The sequence below is a fragment of the Mus musculus genome, chromosome 2, assembly GCF_000001635.26.
Source record: "Mus musculus strain C57BL/6J chromosome 2, GRCm38.p6 C57BL/6J".
NCBI lineage: Eukaryota > Metazoa > Chordata > Mammalia > Rodentia > Muridae > Mus > Mus musculus.
Window position 1 is genome coordinate 121,210,459 of NC_000068.7, and position 24,213 is coordinate 121,234,671.

Below are 24,213 nucleotides of genomic sequence, written 5' to 3' on the forward strand. Positions count from 1 at the left end.
AGACACAACACCCCCAACAGGCACAGCATAGGGAAATGGGCATACATGATACAATTTTGTCTCCCTCATCTGAAATGTTTACAGCGCATCAGGCTAACTGACATGGTGTGGAGAAAGAAGACTCCTCAGCAGGCCCAGGCTCTCCACAGAGACAGGATGGGCCATACACATTTATATAATACTAAAAGGTAAACAAATGGCTGGTTTTGACTTCTCCCATTTGGAGAATTTCTGCTTTGAGAATGTATAGTTTGAGGGAGGGCAAGGATAGATAGCAAAATGGCTCCTAAGATGCTTTATGACCCAATTCTGATAACCCAGAGCCATAGGATGCAAGGACAGCTGACTCTGAAAGCTGTCTTCCAAAAGATGTCACACGTGGGCCACTATACACACACAACCACATGAATACACACACTCAATGAATGAATGAATGTTAAAAGGAAAGAAACCCCACAGGCTTGGAGTGCTCCCTCACACACATGTGGCCCTAGGTTTGTCACAAACGTAAGCAGAGATGGAGACGGAAAGATGAGAAGCTCAAGTATGGCTACACACCAGTTAAGAAGCTTGAGCTATGCTAAGAAACAAACCAGTCAGGCAGTGGTAGCACTCAGGAGGGAGAGGCCAGCCTGGTCTACAGAGTAAGTTCCAGGACAGCCGGGGCTGTGTTTAAAGACCCTGTCTCAAAGAAAAGTTTCAAAAAGAAACTGAGGCTGAGTGCCAGCACCTAATGACCCAGGGTTGAAAGAGGGGTGAGGGAAAGGACTCAGGGATAGGAGGGGCGGGGAGGAGGTGGGTGCAGTGTTACCTCCGTTACTTTCCTTTCCACTTCTGTCCCATCCACATAATAAACATCTGTGATGACGCGGGTGACGAGTGTACGGACTTCTCGAATGGTTCTCATGTGGCGATGCAAGACATGGCCATGCGGAGGCTGGGGCATTTCAAATTCCTCTTCCCCCTATAACAAAAACCACAACACAGACTGAACAAAACCAGCGAACAGAAGGTGGAATAGAGTCACAGTTTTCACTGGGAACTGTACACTCATGAATCAGACATGATAAGTGATCCATTTATTCACAGAGAAGAATGTGTCTGCCTCATTTGACCTGAAATGACAAAGCTCAATCATAGTAGCTAATACATTATTTTGAAAAAATAAACATTCTAAATCTTTTCAACTTTTTGTTTCATTGTACACCTCAGACTTGTCTTCAACTCACTGTGTACCCCAGGCTGATCTCTCCAACTCATGATCCTCCTGCCTCGGACTCTGGTAAGTATGTGCCACCACAGCCAGTTAACCCTTTAATTCTGATAACAACGGTGCTTTACCTAAAAACCAGGTGCTCTTTGACTCTTAGAGAAGCCCAGAATCAGCACCTGTTAACTAGTCAAAGCCAGTTCAGCAACAAAAGACCATCTGTTCCCAGGAATAGTTTTGAGGGTTTTGTTACTTTGTTTAGATACAGTGTCTCCCTATACAGGTGGCCAGCCTTCGCTTACTCACCAATGTACACTGCCTGGCTGCCTGTTTTAAGTTAACGTCACAGAGTCGTCACAGAGGATGGAACCTCACTCATGCCTCCATGAGATCTGGCTGTAGGGCATTTCCGTACTTAGTGATGGCTGTGGGAGGGCTCTGCCCACAGTGGGTGCTAACACCCCTCAGCTGGAGGTCCTGGGTTCTATCAGGCTGAGCCAGGCAGTGGTGGGACCAGCACTCAGGAGGCAGGTAGATCTGAGTTGGAGGCTAGCCTGATCTATAGAGGGAGTTCTAGAAAGGCCAGCGCAACACAGGAAAACACTGTCTCAAAACAAAACAAGACCACAGGAACAAAAATAAAAACCAAAAAACAAAACAAAAACAACTGGAGACCAGGCAAGCCACGTGGAATAAGCCACTAGGTAGAGCCCTCCATGCCTGGGCCCGTCTCCGGCCGGCCAGGTTCCTATTGTCTGAGTTCCTGCCTTGGCCACCCTCAATGGCCCATGTAGGTTAAACCCTTTCAGCCCCAAGTTGCTTTTGGTCATCATGTTTTGTCACAGAAATCCCACTTAAGACCTAAGGAATAGATTTTTAACTAAAGGGTTACGTTAGAAAGCTGGGCATGGCAGTCTATAATCTCAACACTTGGAGGAAGAGGCAGGAAAATCGGAAGTTCAAAGCCATTTCTAGACTATATAGTGTGAGGCTAGCTCTTAGGTAACCTGAGGCAATGTCACTAGAGATAGCCCAGTGGTTAGGCATATTTGCTGCTCTTGCAGAGGGCCCTGGAGTTCAAGTCCCACAACCCACATAGCAGCTCACAACTGTCTATAAATCCCAGTGCTAGGTAGGGGACCCAGTACCCCTTCTGGCTTCCATGGGCACCAGGCATCCACTCCACTCAGTGCTCTTAAATATATGCATATATGCATGTAAAACATTCAGACACAGAAAAGAAAATAATAGTTTTAAGATTTACCATTTAAAAAACAGTTTGAACAAAAACCCTATTTTTTCTGAGAACATCATATTTCAAGAACACTAAGCTTCTTTCATTCAAAAAGCATTATGCAAATATTTGGCGACTAGCTTCTGTGAAGCATGGATGACACACTATCCAAACACCTGCTGGAAAAGACCAGGGCAGGTGTAATTCATTCAGGACTAGACAAATTCAAATGCACTAATACCAATTAATATAAAAATAACAAACTCAGAATTTTTAGACCACTATTCAAACAAACAAGCAGACAACAAACACAAACCAGGCTGTTTCATTTTTGGTGTTCTGTCTGGACTCCACCCCCACAGTTACCTGGCAACAGCCAAGTAGGCCTGGCCACTATAAAAGGAGCTGCTTGTCCCTTCCTCTCTCTCTTACTCCTGCTTCTCTCCCTTGCCTCTTGCCTCCTTGCTCCCCCTCTCCCCCGATTCCCTTCCCCCCCCTCTCCATGTGGTCATGGCTGCCTCTACTTCTCTACTCTCCCTCTCTCTGCCTTTCCCTGCCTCTGCTACCCTCTTAACTCCCCTCCCTATGCCCTGAATAAACTCTATTCTATACTATACTGTCATGTGGCTGATCGCTCCGGGGAAGGGATGCCTCAGCATGGGCCTGCTGAGGCACCCCCTTCCCCATACCTCATCACACCCCCATAGAACATATCTTAATCTTTTAACTTTTTCTAATCACAGCATTCATGATAAAAATGTCTTCTAAATCTGTGTGTGTATGTATGTGCACACACATGTGTCTAGTGAGTGTTCATGAAGGCCTGAGAGTTAATGTGTCTATAATTACTCTCTTCCCTTGAACCTGGAATTTGCCAATTCAACTAGACTGACTGCTGCTGAGCAAGCCCCAGAGATCTTGTCTTTGCTCCCCCAGGGCTAAGATCACAGGGTGCACACTCCTCCATCAGGTTTCTTTCTGGGGGCTCTAGGGTACGGAACTCCAGCCCTCACGTTTGAGCACTGAGCACTCATGTTCACAATTTCTATTGCCAAATGGGCCCCAAGATTATGCTCTAGTCAGGTTTGGATAATTTTGATAAAGACTGTCTGCAAACTAGATTTCCAAGCCCTATTTGCTCACTAGTCCTAATCATTGGCTTCTTATAACCCACCAGTGTTTACTACTTAGGACTTGCTGGTAGCTAACACCTCTAGCACAGCTCATCGCGGTCGCCCATCCACATCCCACTGGCTCTGCTCTCTATGGAGGAGCAGGTAGTAATTTACCCAAAGCCTTCAATGATATAACCGAACAATTCTAACTCTGACTTTAGCTATGGAGTAAAACAGAGACATCAAATTTAAACATGGACCGTAACCCAACTCTTCCAACTGTTTCCATATATCCAACTCTACTTAATGAGGCTAGAGCACAGCTACTGCATGTCAATCATCCTGTACCAGAACCATGACAGCCTCAAGCGACTTGTGCAGCCTGACTGTTCCCCACTAGCGGGTCCATCTTGCATCCTAGGATCTAAACAGTTTCTGCCCATTAAAGTGAACCCTTCAAGGGACAGACTTAACTGATAAAGTATGACAAGAGTCAGAAGGAAGCAGATAGTCTATGTGAGAACAATCTCCAAAGTTAAATAACGTGAATAGTCCATTATTACTGGGTGGGGAAAATTATTTTCCCAACACAAAACCTAGTTCCATATATACTTCACACACAAGTTTAGGGAGCCTGAGAGTGGCAGCCTGGACTTTCACCAAGCACTGGCCTGAGTCCAAGCTATTGCAGAGAGATTTTTTTAAAAGCTCTGACACTCAGAAAAACTCCATCAGCGTTTCTCTCTAACGTCCTTTAAAAGGCCACACCAGTTTCAAGTTCTCCACACTCCACTTTCCTGAACTTTCCTCAACACTCTTTGCCCCTCCACCAGCTGGTTTTCCTGGCACCTGTTTTAAGATTCATTTTATTTATGTGCATATGTCAATGTCGAGCACATGTCACCTGTGAGGGCCTGGGCCTCAGAGGCCAGCTGGAGTTGCAGACAGAAGTGAGCTGCCCAGCATGGATGCTGAGAACTAAACTCAGATCCTCTAGAACAACAGCAGGGCTCTTAGCACACTGAGTCAGCTCTCCAGACCCCAACACCTTTCTCAGCAGGAGAAACTAGCTCTAAAACACATTCTCTCACTCTGCATGGCATCGTATTAATATCTATCAAAAGTGGTAGCTAAAATAACACCCATAACAATCAATAGAATCAGAAGTATTTGAGTTCAGGCCAGCCAAGTGAGACCAACCCGGTGTCAAAAAACAAGATAAAAACAAAAAAACAAAACAAATGTCATTGGAGGTGGGGATGGCTCACTCAGTCAGTAAAGCGTTAAGACAAGTTCAGACTGCCAGAACCAAGTACAGAGCTGAGTACAGTGGTAGATCTACTCCCAACAATGGTAAGATGGGAAGAGACATGACCCCAAAGTCAGAGGTCAGCTAGCCTGGCCTATCTGGGGAAGTTTCTGACCAATGAGAGGTCCTGTTTCAAACAAACAAACAAACAAAAAAAAAAAAAAAAAATGGAAACTACCTGAGGACTAACACCTGAAGTTGTCTTCTGACTTTCACACACAAGCCCCAAGTGGCATGGGCACGCACACCACTAAAAACATACAATTGTTTGAGAAGCACTGAACTGAGACCTTCAGAGAATGCAGTCTGTAGCGGGCCCGAGGCGCCCAGCTGCCCCCACCTGGCTGTGGAGGGACTCTGTGTCGTCCACGGGAGCACTGGCAGGTTTCTCTCCACTCCCCCTCTCAGTCTGCACAGTGGCATCTTGTTTCCCAGAGTTCTGCTCCGCTGTACTGGTCCCCTGCTCACACACACTCTTCACAGTCTGAGTTGCTGCCGAGACAGTTTCTGGGGCGCACAGGGAATGGTCCACGGTCTGGATCCCGATGTTACTCTGGGTGGGCCTGTCCATCAACATCTTACTAGGTCTGTCCTGGTTAGCAGCCAGTCCTTCCAGCAGGTCTGTTTCCATCACGTCCTCTGCAGGACTGAAGGGCTCCTGTGAGGCCCTCTGCTCCTGTGAGGCCCTCTGCTGCGAAACAGGAGAAGCTGAGTCCTCAGGAGCAGCATCGTCCATGACAGGCCCAACAGGCTTCACAGGCTGTTCACTCTGCCTGAGTTTTGGGGTAACATCTGGTCTTTCTTTGTCTTCTTCTTGAGCACTTGGAAAATGGAGCAAATTCGCCCTGAAAATGACAAAGACACCACATGTCATGGTTTGAATGCAGTTTATTCCTCTAAGGCAGTGTGGTGGTCTATAATGTCTATAATCCTAGTACTCAGGAGGCTGGAGAGCATGGATTCAAGAACAACTAAAGCTATAAAGCAAAACTGTCTCAAAACATAATAAAAATAAAATAATCCCCATTGTGATATTAAAAGGATAAAAGCTAGATCCAATTGTGTACAGTATTTTAGAGTTGCCTTTGGGAAGTAATTAAGATCTAACAAGGTCACTGGGGTAGGGCATTTATGAATAAATCCTGGTAGCTTCATAAAAAAGATCTGTGAGGTGTGATGGTGCACACCTTAATCCCAGCACTCAGGAGGCAAAAGCAAGTAGATCTCTAGGAGTTTGAGGCCAGCCTGGGTCACTAGAGAATTCCAGGCCAGCCAGAATATATCTCAATATGTATAATGAGAGCCTGTCTCAAAAGAAAGCCACACATATTCTCTCTCTTAAATGTGATGGCTTACATTGACTTGGGAATCCACCATTAAGAAAGTCTTCACTGGCCAGGCGGTGGTGGTGCACGCTTTTGATACCAGAACTCAGGAGGCAGAAGCAGGTGGATCTCTTGAATTCTAGGCCAGCCTGGTCTACAGAGTGAGTTACAGGAAAGCCAGGGCTACACAGAGAAACCCTGCTTTGGAAAAATGAAAAAGAAAAAAAAAAAACAAAAACAAAAACAAAAACAACAAAGACAAGACAGTCATCACCCTTAATCCTCGAGCACAGCAGTGAGCGAATTAACCCCCTCCTCATGGCTTGGGCTCTGTCCTCAGCAACACAACAACACAACAACGCACTCAATGGACTAAGACAACTCCAACAGCACACACAGGAACGAGGTCAGTAACAAGAGGTAAACCCTATAAACCCCGAGCCATCCAAGGCAGCTCAGCAATCCACTTCCAAAGCTTAACTGCTACACTCAGGATGCAGAGGCAGGCCAACCACGGTGAGTGCCAGTCCAGCCTGATCTACATTGTGAATTCCAAGACAGCCAGGGGTAGAAAGTGAGACTCGGTCTCCAAAAGAATAAGAAAAAAAGAAAAAAGGAAAAAAAAAAAGAGAGAGAGAGAGAAACAGAAAGAAAAAAGAAGAGAAAACAAGAAGAAGCCGATCAGTCACTGATGCGTCTCGTTTGGTTTGACGAACGCTCCAACCTTCTTGACTGACCCGGACACTATGCACGTGGTCTGCTCCCACCTGAACAGTAATTTGGGAGGAGGAGACATATAATCTTCAAGGAAGAAAGTTACAGGGAAGGTCTTTCCAGGCCAGAAGGCCATTTGGTGATCACAGCGTGTGTCCAGTGTGTCAGGGCTGACCTTCCTGGCTATATTGATACCTAAACACCTCAGAAAAACCATAAGACATTACTTAAGATATGGCCCCAGCTGTTCATTAATTTCCCATTTGTGGGAATTAAGAACCAGTGTGTCTTAATTGGGTTTCTATTGCTGTGATAAAAACCATGACTAAAGACAACTTAGTGGGCTGGAGAGATGGCTCGGCGGTTACTGACTGCTCTTCCAGAGGTCCCGAGTTCAATTCCCAGCAACCACATGGTGGCTCACAACAATCTGTAATGGGATCTTGTGCCCTCTTCTGGTGTGTCTGAAGATAGCAAAAATGTACTCAAATCTTTAAAAAAAAATTTTCAAAAGAAAAAAAAAAAAAAGAGACAACTTGGGAGGAAAGAGTTTATCTGGCCTACAAATTACCGTCCATCAAGGGAAAACAGGGCAGGAACTGGTAGCAGAAACTGGAAACAGAAACCAAAGCAAAGACCTGAGAAGGAATGCTGCTTAGTGCTTGCTCCCCTTGGCTTTCTCAGCCCCATTTCTTACAGAACCCAGGACCACTTGCTTAGGAGCACCACCCACTGTGAGCTGGGGGCCCTTCCACAATGAATCACAGACTTGCCTACAGGCCATCTAATGGAGGCAGTTCCTCAGCTGAGGTCCCCTCTTCTGACTTATTTATCATATAAGCATTAGGTAGGTACTGCCTCTAAGCCAAATATATATAGCTTCCAAAATGACTGGAGGCTTTACATGCTAAGAGTTCTCTAGAGTAAGAAATGCAGACTATCTCTAAGCAGGCTACACACAAATCTGCCTTATCTTTCTATCTGAAATGCTTAACATAAAGCTTGATAGAATGAAGTTACCTTTGTTTGGCTTACAGGTTACAGTCCACTGACAAGGAAAGCCAGGGCAGGAACTAATGGCAGACCTTGGAGGAATGCTGTTGGCTTGCTTCCTCTGGGTTGCCTAAGCCACCTTTTTTATACAGCTCAGGCCCACCTGCCTAGAAATGTTCCCACCCACAGGCCCTCCTCCATGCATTACAATTAAGAAAATGCCTCACAGGCATGGCCCCAGACCAACCTAATCTCAGCAGTTCTTGAGTTGAGTCCCCTTTCCAGGTGACCTTAAGTTTGTATCAAGTTGGTATCTAAAGTTAACTGTGACAAAGGTGCTTAATATTTGCACTTTAAACAAAAGAATGGATATTCCATAAATCAATAAACTACAAAAATCAGTACGCTACTACCATATTAAATAAACATAAATGAATGCATTTCAAGGCTATGTCAAATGTAAATAGACAGAAAAAAGTGAAATAAATGACCAGGTAATCACACCTGTAATCCCAGCCCTTAGGAATTCTGAGGCAGGAGGATTGCAGAACCTTCAAGGGCTGCCTTGGGTGTCACAACTGAATTCTAGGTCTGTCTGAGCTACAGACTAAGGCTTTTTAAAACAAACAAGCAAATAAAAGTCCATTTTGAGTCTACAATGTCCTGGCCCTGAAGAACAGATCCAAGGAGCTTAGAAATCATGGCGATTGTCACGTTGTTTGACCAGAGAAAAACAAAGCTAAGTCGCCCAGGTGAGCAGAGTTTGTTAGGGCTCGCCCTGCTTGGGCAGTGAGTTCTGCAGGTCTCTGCACTCAGCTCTAACAGGCAATGGGCTTGAACAGCCTTCCACCTAAAAGGAGCATCTTAGTTGTTGGAGCATGTCCTATTTGTCAGGAACATTGGCTGAATGCACAGGCCACTAAGAGCAAGGACAGAACACACTACAAGGAAATCCATGAATAGCAGTTAAATCTTCATGATCTATGAATTACCATAAAGTGTGAAAGTGCTGAGCTCAGCAGACACATAAGCACTCCCAGCTGCACAAAACAAAGCAATAATGAAACAACCCACCTCCAGATTCATCTTAAGCTTTAAGACAACACACAAGCAAACAAGCTGCCATGCAGGCTGCCAGGACTCAAAAGCTAATGTCAAGACTACAACTGTTTTCCATCCTTATGTACATTTACCTCACACCACAGAATGAAGCTGAGCCTGCAAAACTCATAAAGCCCAACAGCCCACAGAGCTGCACTGAGAGGCGAGAGCTTTGGGACGCCATCACATGATGAAGGAACTGTTGTCCTGACACTGTCAACTGTAAGTGCACTTGTACCCAGCCTTATTGTGGTCCAAAAACTAAAACACCCCAGAAACTATTTATTCAGGGTAGAGGCCGTGGATATAACTTTATTTCTAAAGCAAAGTTATGTTTTGTTTGAGATTTTTTTTTTCTAAAAGACTAAAAGGATATTAAGATTTCCCCCTCACCAATCCCAACCCTGTTTCTAAAGAATTAATCAGAACTGTTATTCTTTAAAGACCAAAAGTGAGCTGGGCGTGGTGGCGCACGCCTTTAATCCCAGCATTCAGGAGAAGGATTTCTGAGTTCAAGGCCAGCTCGGTCTACAAAGTCAGTTCCCAGACAGCCAGGGATAACCTGTCTCAAAAAAACAAATAAACAAAAACAAAAAAAAGACCAAAAGTGATGGGCAGGACTGGTGGAGCACTCCTTCAATCCCAGAAGAATGAGGTAGATCTGTCTGAGGTCAGCATAATCTACATAGTGAGTTCCAGGCTAGGCCAGGGCCAGAGTGAGACCATGACTCAAAAAGTTCTGGGTGGGGTGACAGTGACTCATTACAATACTGGCAGGGTTAGCAGATTACTACCAAACATCAGGAATTTGGTACTTCTCATTCTCCTAGAAGCACTTGACAAATGATCAATACTAAAATGTAGTTGTAAACACTTAGGTGTGGTTAACAAGCCTGTGTTAGTAATCTCTGTGCTTGTAGGGAAATGGTGGGAACATGAGGAGCTCCAGGCTCAGCGAGAGGCACTGAAAGACTGAAGGAGGACCAAAGAAACAACAGGGGCGGTGGGTGCGGGGTGGGGGTAAGGGTGCATACTGCTCTAGTGGATGGAGAGCACACTGCAGCCTCTCACATATATACTCACACAAAAGAACACATTACAAATGAATTACAAAATTCATTTTACATTACAAATTCAGTTGTAATGAAAGTAAATTTTTATAATATAAAATTACAAAAGAATATTTATCTTTAAAAATAAATATAAAAAAACAAACAAACAAATAAATAACCAGATATGATGCCTTTCAGATCTATGAGTTCAAGGCCAACCCGGTCTACAGAGCAAGTTCCAGGATAGCCAGGGCTACACAGAAAAATATTATCTCGATAAAACTAAACAAACAAAGTCATGCAGCTGTGGTCTCACCTGCTCAGGAAGCTAACGGACGAGCAATGCTTAAGCCCAGAAGCTAGGGCAAGCCTGGGCAAAACAACATCTAGCAGCATAGCAAGTAAAATACATAAACAGCCAACTTCACACAACAGTGTCAATCAATACCATGAAATGGAATCAGCCATGCAATGAATCAATGCTGCAGAAAATACACCAGACAGTATGGCACAAGCCTTTAATCACAGCACTCAGGAGGCAGAGGCAGGTAAGTTCAACTTCAACAAGTTGAACTCTGTAAGTTCAAGGCCAGCCAGGGCTACAAAATGAAACCTCATCCCCAAAAAAGAAAAGCAAAATGTTTACCTGTCGGGTGCAGAGGGAGGAGCCTCACTTTGAGCCTCCTTCTCTTGCTGGGCTTCATAGATGCAGCCAAACACAGGCACCGGCTTCTGGAGACTAACATAATACATTAAAGCAATGCATCTTATGAATTTCAAATGGTAAAGTATCTCTGGAGATCACTCTATTTAGACATAGAGTTCCTTGGCATCCCAAATGCCAACCTACATAAACCCCAAAAGCCAACTCTTTGATATGTTTCAAATTAGCACAATAAAAATCTCTCAGTATAGGAACTAAAGAGGTATCTCTGCAGTTGTGAGCACTGGCTGCTCTTCCAAAGGCCCTAGGTTCCATTCCCAGCACCCACGTGACAACTCAGAACCATCTGTAACTCCAGTTCCAGAGTGTGTGACACCCTCTTCTGGCCTCCATGGCACCAGGCACATGTGAGGTACAGGCACACAGATGCAGGCAAAACACACAGTAAAAACCTTCAGTGAGGTCACTGGAGAGACTCTAAAGACGAAAAGGATATAAAGAGAAAAAAATCAGAAATAAATAAGATGAACAATCTAGTCCCTTTAGAAGGTAACTTGGAAGAGGAACAAAAAAGAGGAATTTTGATTTAAAAGCAAACAAAGTTAAATATATGAATTGAATGGGGTTTTAGATTTGGGATCTTGATAACACCAAATACTTGATAGCATTAAGAAATCACTGTTGTCAAAAGTATAGTAACAACTGCTTAATTTAAAATAAGAGTCTTTATCTTTTAGGGCTTGAAATAATTACATAAAATGGTATGAAATAGAATCTCCTTCAAAATAACCCACTAGTGGAAGGGGGGGAACTCCAAGATTTTATAATCAAAGAGGACTGGCCACTTACAATACGGTTGTCCATATTACACTACTCTCTACTGTTGTCTTCCCACAGTAAAATGACTAAAAAACTAAGATGGCATCAAGTGCTCTGAACAGAGTCCAGGGGTCTTTCATGGACACGCAATACTTTACCTAAATGCAGAGAGTGCAGCAACCATTTACAATACAAATCTCATTTGAAATGTCTTATTTTACTAATAGTTTGTTTTTAATTTTACCTTTTCAGGTATACAGGTATTTTGCCTGTATGTATGTCTCTGTACCACACAAATGCCTGAAACTCAAAGAGGCCAGATGAAGGCATCAGACCGCTGGGACGGGAATTACAGATAGCTGTGAGCTGCATGCCATGTGGGTTCTGGGAACTGAACCCAGATCCTCTGAAGAACATCCAGTGCTCTTAGCCACCGAGCCAAGTCTCCATCCTCTTTCAATAACTTCTTTTTTGTTTGTTTGTTTGTTTTGTTTTTCGAGACAGGGTTTCTCTGTATAGCCCTGGCTGTCCTGGAACTCACTTTGTAGACCAGGCTGGCCTCAAACTCAGAAATCCGCCTGCCTCTGCCTCCTGAGTGCTGGGATTAAAGGCGTGAGCCACCACGCCCGGCTCAATAACTTCTTAATATGAACCCAAAGGTCAAAAAAATTAACAGAAGTCTTAAGCATAGATTTTTAAATTTAAAAAGAACTGCTTCGTGGCAATACCAATGACTTCCACCTTTTCCCATAACCCGCCATCCTTTACTTTTTCCTCATCGTCCCTCCCTATATTCTCCCCAACAGTTCAGAAGGCACAAAGAGGGTCATTTATAGTCAGTAGGCACTTTATGTTTTTTAAAAAATTTAAAATTCTCTTCAAATTTTTAAAGATTTGGCAATAATAAGCTTGAATCCTTTCTTTTTAAAGCATCACTTATTTGTCATAGTAGGGGCTGAACGACAGTCCTCACTTAGGCAAGCATGACAACTGGGCTCGAGCCCAGCTAGCTCACTAAAAATTGACAGCCACTGGCAGAGACAAAGAACTGTGAATGGAGCACAGGTGTGGCTGCCATCTTCAGCCCTGCGCACTCTCACATCCAATTGGCTTTACTCACAGTGCCTGCCTGTGCTGGCCTTAGAGCCATCACCTGTATGTCACCAACTGGCTTGGGTTTTCCCACTGGGATGACTCACACCAGAAACCAAGAAGCCTATTCTCCCAACCGCCAGATGGCAGAGCCTCAGCACCAAAACCTCATATCCCAGCATACTTCACTCAAGGCTTTGCAGCATTCCTGACAAAGCAAAAACAACTCAGCATAGCAGTTGGCAAGAAATTTGGCAAGAAAAGGCAGAATGTCCTGAGGCTGCAGCTGAGCACAGAGCCCAGGACAGTGTATCTAGAACCATCTCCTTTGGCCCTTTGTTTCCCCCACCTTGGTCATCAACAGAAAAAGAAAAGGCTTGAATGGTGGGAAAACAAGTACTTAGATTCTAACAGTAAGAACTTGAATGGCAGGAAAACTAGTAGGTATTCTAACAGTAAGAATAACAAACGTTTGTTATATTTAAAATTACCGAGGAAGCCTGTAATTCAAAACACTGCAGAATTCTTTATGCTGGGCTTTGAGTGTTTTAGTGTGTTCCTCTCTTTATGCAGCACCTTTGCATTAAACTTCTCTAAATAACAACAAGCCCTGGTTACCTGGCAACAGGCTCTGCAATGGCAGTAGATCCATTTTTTCTCTCAGCAGTTGTAGGCTCTGAACAAAAACAAAAGCAGTGAGAGAAAGGAAAGAAAAGCAGACATCAGTCACCCCAAGTCTAATGCCTCTGCCTGCTTGCCACACCAGCAACAACAGAAATACAAACAAGGAAACAAGAAGAGCTAAAGGCCAACAGAATAGACATGCACAGCAGCACAGGCTAACTCATCTCAACCGTTTTATTTCATTTCAGATTTCCTATAGAAAACGTATGTACTTTGCCAGAACTACAATCTATAATATGTCAGTGAAAACTGAACCATCTGAATTATGACTCACCTTCCCATACAAGAAATTTAAAATTCACATGAGAAAATACAAGAGAAAACCTAAAAATGGTGGGGTTAGGGAAAGGAGAGATGGCTCAGCAGTTAATAGTACTGCCTGCTCTTGTAGAGGTCCTGGGTTCAATTCCCAGCACCCACATGGTAGCTCACAACCATCTATAACTGTAGCCCCATGGGATCTGATGCCCTCTTCTAGTGTGCAAATGTACAGGCAGACAAAACACTCATATACATAAAGTACATAAATCAACCTTTTAAAAATATTCATAAACTTAAAAAAAAAAAAAAAAAAAAAAACCTTTTTTGAGACAGGGTCTATGTAGGCCAGGTTGGTCTCAAAGTCACAGAGACCCACCTGCCTCCGCTTCCCAAGTGCTGGGATTAAAGGTGTGCATCACCATGTTGAGCTAACACTTTATTTAAAAAAGAAACAAACAAAAAACCTGAATAAACTACATGGCAAGCCAGGTGAAGTAAAACACACCCTTGTAATATCAACATTTTGGGACGCTTAAGTTCAAGGCTAATCTGTGCTACACAATAATTTTAGAACAGTCTGAGCCATATAAAGAAACTATGTCAAAATAAATAAACATATAGGAAAATAAGTTAATATATAAATTAATATATAAATGATTCATTTTAGAAACACTCATGTAGAAGGCACCCAAGGCTTTACCCAACTTGTTGCTCTTGGGGACTACCTGGGTTCAGTCAGTTCCCAGCACCCACATGGTGGCTCACAACCATCTGTAACTCCAGCCCTAAAGGATTCTTCTGAACTTCATAGGTTCTACGCATAAACATTACACACACACACACACACACACACACACACACACACACACACACACACACACACACGTAAAACTCATACACATAAATTCACTTTAAAAAATGTTTTAAGGACAGATATTTGAAAGGACACTTCCCACAGAAGAGTCAGCAACAATACTGTAAGTGCAAAGCTAAGAGAACACAGTATTTTCATAACCGTGTCACTAAGTGTCAAGGGATTAAATTGTGTTCATTTCATCCGCAATTTATTCCAGTCTCAGAAAAACACAGTTCTTAAGTGTTTCAGATATTCACAAAGCACTCAAGACTCAACATATGCTCAACCATCTATCAAGGAGGCAGCAGAGTTCAGTAGCTAGAGCCCTCCTGTTCAGGAACAGAAAGGTGGCTGGACCTGAGCTTCGTCAACCAGCCTAGGGGTAAAATACCATGGGAAACGGTAGTAGGGGTAAACTGCTGTGAGGGTGAAATTAAGTCAATGAATTTGTGAGCCCCAGAGATTGATATTACCTTCCTTGTAGAAAAACAAACAAACAAATAAATAAAGGAGAGGGGAGTACTATGTATCACTGTGACTGACAGACCTTAGTTTGGCTCCTTCTCGTCTCTAGGTACAATTTCCATCTAAAGGTCAAGTTGAATTCAGTGCTAACATGACCCTCACCTCTCTCCCCCTCCTACCTCCATTTTCTCAGCTCAGGATGGCCTTGAATTTGAGGTCCTCCTATTCCAGACTCCCAACTACCACCATCAGCATATTGAAGACACCCTAGCCAGTCCAGGCTTGGCAACCATGGCTCTGGCCATGCCCTTCTCCCCTGTCCTCCCTTCCATGCTAAAAACCATTAGATTCCATTCCTAAAGCTAGCCACCAAGATCTACTCCCTAATCCGGCTACCTCCTCCTCCTGAGGCTGACTACTAAGGTCTGGCTATTAAAATATTGAAGTCCAGAAATCAAAAACCCTCTTTGGCTCACCTAACATGCCCAGTTAAAATTAAACACCATATCCTAACAAGGGGTTTCTCCTTTTACTTTTATAGACCACCACTTGCCTAAGGGCCAGTCTGTCTCCTCTCTATCCAGAGACAGTCCTTTGTCCCCATGGAGACAAACATTCCTTTTTCTTCTCTTCACCCCATCCTTTGTCTCTTATTACTTGTCCATTGTCTCTCTGGGGGAAGTAAGTCTCCTTTGTGCTGAGAACTTGAGGTGTTGTAGGCCAACACCAGCCCCTTTCTCAAGACTCTCTCTGGGTAAGCTCTTATTTCATCCCCAAAATAACAATAAGGGTGAAATCATGTAATACTGTCATTCCCATTGACATTCTAGGTTCAAATAAATAAGCCCTGTGTTCCAACTGGTCTGGGGACTGATCTATAACAGTCACATCTTCAGTTTCAAATGAGTGAGCTTACTAAGTATACAGCAAGAAAAATAAAAAGAAACAGTGACTAGCAGCAGATAGAAAAACACCACCCAGTCAGGTACAGAACACACCCAGCAGACATAAACTGGGAGAGCCCCACAGAAGCAGGTGACTAAGGCATCCACTGAGACCACCCAGACAGAGCACAGCACTCTCTCCATGACAAACTTGCTTCTTCTTTCCACTGCAGGACTTTGATGATGGGATGAGCAATGGTAACCTCGCCTTGCAGCTATTTCTAAGGCTGCAATGTCTGTTAACACCCTTAACTGTCTAATGCTCTCTCCCTTTTACATACTTAGGATGCAGCCTGCCCCAGGACAGGGTTTTTTGGGTTTTGCTTGTTTGTTTGTTTGCTTTGAGAAAGGGTCTTTCTATAAGCCCTGGCTGTCCTGAAACTTACTCTGTAGATCAGGTTGACCTTTGAACTCAAAGATCTGCCTGCCTCTGCCTCCCAAGTAGGACAGGGAGTTTTGGAAGACAATAACAAACATGTGTGGATCTGCTCTAGGGGAGGGGGTGACTCCATGTCCAGAACCGGCTTCTCAGTGAGCTCCAACACCACGACCCGAGGCTTCAGCTTACTCCAGAGAGAAGACTTCAGACAATTGGCAGCCTTGAGCAAACAGCACAAGGATGAGATACATGCAGAGTTGTCTTCTCTCTGGCCCACACTAAGGCCTCACGTTGCTAGGCACCAGCCCATACTCTTCAAACTAGCAATGTCTGACTTATCCTACTATACCTCAGCTCCTACCACCTGACACTGCAATTTTGTAAAAATTATTCTGGGGCTGGGAGAGGTGCCTGGAGAGTTTCAGCAATTAAGAGCACCTATTCCTTCCCAGGACCCAGATTTGCTTCCAGCACCCACATGGCAACACACAACCATCTGTAACACCAGTTCCAGGGCATCTCACATCCTCTTTTTATTCTTTTTTTTTTTTTTTTAAAGATTTATTTATTTATTATATGTAAGTACATTGTAGCTGTCTTCAGACACACCAGAAGAGGGAGTCAGATCTCGTTACGGATGGTTGTGAGCCACCATGTGGTTGCTGGGATTTGAACTCTGGACCTTCGGAAGAGCAGTCGGGTGCTCTAACCCACTGAGCCATCTCACCAGCCCCCTCTTTTTATTCTAACCAAACATCTTGCGTTTACCTGGAAGTGTCCACATAAGTTTATAGTGCAAATCCTACATTTTCTACTCTAGACTCTTTTATTTAAATTATGTGTATGGGGGTAGGATATGTACTTGTTCGTGTGGGTGCCACAGAGGTGGTGTATCCACAGTCATTTGTAACCCCCCCTGATGTGGATAACCTGGAGTAACTAATTACCAAATACAAACATAAAACTTACTTTCCAGGCTAAATTGCAAAGATTCTTCACTGGCCTCTGTCTCAGGACTAACCAGTTTCATTTTCAGAGACAGTTTTCCATCCATTTCTGGGGCAGACTCAGAATCCCCTTTTTCATTCCCAAGTAGAGGATCATTGATCTCCACCATGCTTTCAGATGTGACATCACTGGTTGCTATGGTGCTTTCTGGATAGTTGCTAATCCCTGAAAGAAAGGGGGCAGGGAGGAAGAAAGAAAGAACACTAAAATACAAACATGAAAAACAGCAACTTGAAATGATCAATTTGCTGTCTGGCTCCACCACTCTGCAAGATTAAAGAGGGTCCCTAGGATAGATCCTGTTATAAGAATCAACAACTACCAACTAGTATTGACACCTGGTCTTAAGAGGATTCAGTTCCACTTCTGCATCTGGACAAAGGATGCTGCATGAGCCCTCAGCCAACCCACATCTGCCAGCATCAGGCATACGAAAACAGGAGACTCCAGGCGGCATGACTGTTACCTCCCAGCACTGACTAGAGAAAACAAATAGGTTAATGTAGACATCCACCCGCTGCTCCAAGGACGGAGGACCTAAGTTTTCTTGCCCTATGCAGCTGCAGCCTGATCAGGCAAGCACACTGAGCACAGCACTTCTCCATACTCCTTGTCTCTTCTTGCAAAACAGTTGCATATCTCAGCATAGTTCCAGTTCAACCAGTGATAAGACAGACTTGACGCTCTTCCCTCCTTCCCTCCACCTTCTCTCTCCATCATCTCAACTCCTCTCATCTCTTGGCAGTGAGGTCAAACCCTGCTGCTCCACACCAAACATCAGCCCTCTCAGTCAGGCCAACTCCTCAGACAGAAAAGTTCCACTTGCATGAAGAATGGTATCTTAGAAGGGCTTTAGGTAGCTTTTATTTTAATGCCTTAAATATCTTTGTTTTTAATCACTCACCAATAGGAGTACTATGTCTCTTGGGCTCCAATTTTAGGTGCCCAATAAGAGGTGGGGTTGCGCCAGTCAATGGTGGGATAATATCACCTTCTTTAGGCAAAGTGAAATGAAATGGAGTTTCTGAAATAAACAAACAAACAAAAATGAAAACACAATTGAAAAAAACACAAACCACATAGAAGTGTACATTACACAAAAATGAGAAACTACAAAAAAAAAAAATTCCAGTTGCTCCTTTCCCAGTTTCTTAGTCCTATCAGCTTCACAGCCATCCAAACCAGGTCCCTGCTGCTAGAAAGACAGCAGGTCTTAGCCATCAATAGCAGCGCTGATAAAAAGGACACCAACAGGGGCACAAAAGGAAAGAGGACTGAGCAACGCTAAGTCATCATCTGCTTCCAAAATACTGCATGTAGATACACCTAGCAACACAGAGCTGGACACTGCTGTGTCTAGACAGGCATCATTTGGGAAGTGCTGCCCAGCATTGCGTTCTCCTAGACTTCCAAAGCAAAGCCTGACATATGGTCCTCTCTGGAAGGTGACAAAGAATCTCATAGGTCAAAAAGGACTTCAAACTGGTCACCGATTCTAACAGCCAATCAGAGGCTTTCCTTCAGCTGTGCTGAACAGCACACATTCTAGATGGTGAGCAGAGTGGCAGCACGCAGCTTCTGCCTCCTGGTGAATCCCTAAGAAGGAGCGTCCCAAGAGTGCACATGTAGTTGGGTGCTATTAAATTACTACAAACACTACATATTTCTGAAGACTTAAAAGTACATTTTAGCCAGGTGTGGCAGCTCACACCTTCACTCCCAGCACATAAAGGGCAGAAGGAGGCAGACAAATGAACATGCACGCGTAACATGTAAGCATTTATTAGTGGAAACTGTTGTTGCTTCTTGGTGCAAGATTGCTTTGCACAATACTAGGTAAACCTTATTACAGATAGTTTACAAACATCTGATTTCATCAATATAACTTAAGAGAGAGAGTTGAAGCGTTTTCCAGGCCTCTGTCCAGTCTTCAATGTCCCTGTCCTTGGACTATACAGCCTACCAACCAACACAAGAAAAAGTCCTAACTCTTTGGGCTAGAGGCATGGCTCAGCAGTTAAGAGGACCTTGCAAAGAACTCAGATTTTATTCCAAGAACAAACATGGTGGCTTATAACCATCCATAACCCCAGCTCTAGGGATCTGATGACCTCTGACTTCAGTGAGTACCAGGCACACACATGGTGCACATACATGCACTCACACACATAAAATAAACCTAAAAAAAGTAAATCCTAACTCTTCAATCAGCATGCACTTAACTGTTTCCAGTGTCTTTCTTAATGATCCCTAATCATTCATGTTCAATGGCCCCCCCAATGCTTTTCCATTTCTCTGTGCTTACCAGCCATCTGAATCATCATTAATACAGTCAGACTATCACCGACTTCTGTAAAACACTTGTCATATTCTATCCTTTTAAGTTAACCACAATTTTACACATTTCAGTTCTCTCATATTTAGCTCATCTTTTAAATTATCAAATCTTTTCTTCTTTACTAGATTATCATAGGTTACCCTATTGCATGTCAGCATATCAATGAAGATACAATAAAAAGATAAAAGAAAACAACACCAATTATCAAAACACCTGTGTATAAAAATTGGTCTCACTACTAAAAAATTCACAGGACTCATTACTTAAAACGCTTTATGATTAGGAGGGGGATTGAGGTTAGGTTTCAAAGGCAGCCCATCCTGGCCTGTAACTCAGTACATAAATCAGGATGACTGACTGACTGACTGACTGACTGACTGACTTCCTTCCTTCCTTCCTTCCTTCCTTTCCTTCCTTCTTTCTTTCTTTCTTTTTGGTTTTTCGAGACAGGGTTTCTCTGTATAACCCTGGCTTTCCTGGAACTTACTCTGTAGACCAGGCTGGCCTCGAACTCAGAAATCCACCCGCCTGTGCTGGGATTAAAGGCGTGCGCCACCACACCCCAAGATGACTTTCAACATGCATTGATCCTCCTGTCTCTGTTTCCCAAGTGCTAGCTATGGGTCTGAGCCGCCACACCCACTCTAAAAAATTTTTCCAATTAGTCTTAAAGTTTTTCATTTTTTTCCTGAGAATTTCATAAATGACAGAAACAGAGACAACTTATTAAAGAAGAGAAAAGCACTCTCAAGAACAGAAGAGGGCTAGTGAGGCATAACTGGGCTGAAATTCAAAAGCTCTGTCTTAAAAAACTCAATACAAGGAAGATCTCTCCTAAACTGCTATGCTGTAAAGCAGCAACGGTCTTCATGTGTACTTGAAAGAACTGTTCACTTCTTACAATTGATGAAAAGCCATCTAACCAAAAAGATAAGGTATGCTGTTATCCCAGCACTCAGGAAGCTTAGGTGTAAAGATTGTCCTAAGTTCAAGGCTAGCCTGGGCTACAGAGTTAAGTAATGGACCAACCAGACCTAAATAATGAGACTCTGTCTCAAAAAGGAAAACAAAAAACAAAAATAAAAAGAATGTAGTTAAGGCTTTTCCATCATCAGCTGTAGGAGCCTGTTGTCAGCTGAGCAGCTTTCCAGTACCACCTTGTTAGAGACATCCTCCACTGGCAGGCGTGTGAAGATGCTGCCAAACTGTCAGTGGTGGCCAGAAACCATCAGTGGAGGTATTTAGACTGGCTTCTTTCCCTCTCTTGAACAACTTGAGTGTTTTTAATACTTCAGCATGGTTTTGGTTTTGTCTTTAAATCAATCAAACTGTCAGGGCTGGGCTGTAACTCAGAGGTCAAGTGCTCACCTGGCACATGAACTACTCAATGCACACAGCAGTATCAGCATTGGGAAGTAGGGACAGGACCAAAAGGCCAGTGCCAGCCTCAGCTACATAAAGTTCAAGCCAGGCTGGGCTAGAAGAGACCCTGTTTCTGTTTTTTAAAAACAACAAAAAGTCTACAAGCCAGGTGGACAGATCTGTAACTGATGCCAAGAGCAGAGCTGCTTTGGAGGCTACAGAGAGAACCTCTCTCTCTCTCTCTCACACACACACACACACACACACACACACACACACACACACACACACTCTCTCTCTCTCTCTCTCTCTCTCTCTCTTGCTCTCTCTCTCTCTCACACACACTCACAAACACACACACTCATGGATGGGGAGAGGAAACAGAAAAAAAGAAATAAAGAAAATATATTTAAATGAAAAAATAAGTATCCTAATTTTGGTAAGAAATCTAATGAACTGAGTTCAAGGCCAGCCTAGTTTACATAGTGAATTCCAGGAGAGCCAGAACTACATAGAGAGACCCAGTCTCAAAAAAACAAACAAACAAACAAAAGCTTGCATGTTTTGCAGTGCTAGACATCAAACACCCGTGTCTTAAATATACTGGTCAAGTACTCTAACACTAAGCTCCACCCCAGCCAACTCACCCACTTGATACCTCTTATTCTGTTTGTTTGTGTGTTTATTTTTGAGACAAGCTCTCAGTAGTCCAGGATGGCTCACTCACTTGCTTGCTTTATTAAAATCTTATAATTCATTTCATTTATGTATTTAATGTGCATAACTGGGGGGAAGGGGTTGCCTTGAGTGTGCCATGGCACACCATGTGGAGGGCAGAGAATAATGTCTAGGAAGTCAGTGCTCTCCAGTGGGTCCCTGGAATGGAATTCAGATCGTTAGGCTTGGATGTAGGCACCTTTTACCCAGTGAACCATCTCATCAGCCCATTATTTAATTTTTGAGACAGAGTTTCATGTGGCCCAAGCTAGACTCAAACTACCTCTGTAGCCAAGGATGGCGTTGGCTTTCTGATCTTCCTGTGTCCACCTCCTAGATGCTATGATTACAGGTGTAGCCACCACACCAAATTTCAGTGCTGGAAACAGAACCCAGGGCTTCATCATGCTGGGCAGGCTCTACCAAACGAACTACATCCCTAGCCCTCATTCTTTTTAAACGGAACAATCATCACCTCTCCACATTCCTCTTTTTTAATCCTCCTACTTATTAGGAACTAAACAATTGTATCCTGTGCTACTACTTGTTTTTGCAGTGAGGGAATCTGTGGTGGTTTGAATAGGTTTGGCCCTCACAGACTCATGGGTTTGAATGCTTGGCCCACAGGGAGGGGAACTACTAGGAGGTGTGGCCTTGTTGGAGGGGGTGTGTCACTGTGGGGGTGGGCTTTGAGGTCTCCCAGGCTTAAGCTCTGCCTAGTGTAGAATTCCAGTCTCCTCCTGGCAGCCTGATGAACAGTCTCTTCTGGGTGCCTGAGGATCCAGATGTAGAACTCTCTGGTTTTCTCTAGCACCATATCTGCCTGCATGCTGCTATGCTTCCCACCATGATGATAACGGACTGAACCTCTGAAACTGTAAGCCAGTCCCAGTGAAATGTTTTTCTTTCTAAGAGTTGCCTTCGTCATGGTATCTCTTCACAGCAATGGAAACCCTAACTAAGACAGGATCAAACCTAGACCTTAGGAAATTGAAGCAAGTTCCCTAAAAAGGAGCTACACCTCCAACCCATGAACTATATTTTAAACATATAATAACTTTTCTTTTAATAACATTCTTCTTTTAGACTAATTCTCTGACTCAGAAACTATTATTCTTCATGTCCTAATTTCTAAATAAAACTTTTCTTTTTTTAACCAGTATTTATTTTTAATTCTTGTGCCCAGGCGTAGGTATAGAGTCCAGTCACCCTAAGACTGGCAGAGCTATTGTTTCTCTTGAGCTGGACACTGGGCAGTCTTAGCTCTAGAGGCTTTGTCATAGACAGTGGCAAAACTAATCAGGCCTAGCCTTAACTAAAATACGTACATCTTGTTTTATTTATTTTTATGTGTATGTGTACTGTGCCTCATGTCTGTGCACTATGTGCACGGTCTGGTACCTATGGAAGCCAGAAGAGCGTACCAGATCCCCTGAAGGTGGAGTTACAGGAATTTTGAGTGGCCCAAAGTCGGTGCTGGCAACCAAACTTTGATTCTCTGGAAGAACAACAGTAAGCATTCTCAACCACTGATCCATCCCCCCAGACACCATTTTTAATTCCTCTCATTTGTTTTGTTTTTGTTGTTGTTACTGTTGTTGCTTTTCAAGACAAGGTTTCTCTGTGTAGCCCTGGCTGTCTTGGAATTCCCTATAAACCAGGCTGGCCTTAAAATCACATAAAATAACTTTTTTCAGATACTGAAACCAAGATCATCAAACTGCATCCCCAAACCCTAAAAGAAAATCACTTCTAAAGAAGAAAAGGAAGGAACCCGTTTTCAGGATACTCCCCTGCTGCTGCTGTACTTCTTGACAAAATGAGAAAGGGAGGGGAAAAGGAAAAGCAAAGAGAATGAGAGAAAGGAAGCAGGAAGGAGAAGTCAAAGGAAAGAAGAGGAAAGAGGAAAGGGAGGAGGGGAGAAGATGGAGGAGGGAAGGGGGATGTGAAAGGGCGTGGAGGAGTTGGGGAGAGGAAGGACAGGGCAGAAAGGTGAACAGAGAGGGAAGCGGGAAGGAAAGAAATCCAAATGAATATTAGTAAATTAAATTTTAATAAGAGTCTATGAGAAAAAAATAGTTTGTTCTGCCAACTAACAGAATAATCTGTTAATTCATAAAGAATACTATTACCATAACAACTAATATCTCAATATTTTAGAGTATTCTTCTACACACAACAATTAAAAAAATAGCTAAAAGGTATTCCTGCCAGGCACTGTAAGGTGACACACACCTACAATCTCAGGGTCTGAGATACAGAGACAGGAGAACGTGGTACTCCAAACCCTGTCACAAGCCAGAGCCAGGGAGGTCAACGGCCACGGCTGGGATAACTGCTGTTATGTTGGATAGTCAAACTGTCAACCTGCCTTCTAAATACTTATGTTTATACCTACAGACTTACGTTGCTCTCAACTTTGGTCAGAAAAGCTTCTTTCTGCAGCGGACAGCAGTTACTACAGAGACTCCTATCTACCAAGTTACAAGTAGAAGTGGCCATGAGTGCTCACTCAGCTGAGGATGAATCGCCTCCATTACAGCTTAGAGGACTTTGCAGAAGAACAGGCAC

General features: G+C 43.5%; 1 protein-coding gene across 17 annotated transcripts in view; it reads right to left on the reverse strand.

The window, feature by feature from the left end:
• Positions 1 to 24,213, reverse strand: part of Trp53bp1 (transformation related protein 53 binding protein 1) — a 101,520-nt gene that overhangs the window by 15,624 nt on the left and 61,683 nt on the right. For 10 of the 17 annotated variants that reach the window (XM_030251686.1, XM_011239584.3, XM_006499661.4 and 7 more), the window contains 6 exons: positions 18,130 to 18,249; positions 17,187 to 17,390; positions 13,247 to 13,304; positions 10,700 to 10,792; positions 5,209 to 5,713; positions 812 to 964 (listed from right to left, as the gene is read on the reverse strand). In XM_030251686.1, coding sequence (XP_030107546.1) covers positions 812 to 964; positions 5,209 to 5,713; positions 10,700 to 10,792; positions 13,247 to 13,304; positions 17,187 to 17,390; positions 18,130 to 18,249 — 1,133 coding nt within the window. Of the gene's footprint in view, positions 1 to 811; positions 965 to 5,158; positions 5,714 to 10,699; positions 10,793 to 13,246; positions 13,305 to 17,186; positions 17,391 to 17,563; positions 17,705 to 18,129; positions 18,250 to 24,213 lie in introns of those variants that run through there. The other 7 variants (XM_017318937.2, XM_017318936.2, XM_011239583.3 and 4 more) reach the window with 5 other exon arrangements.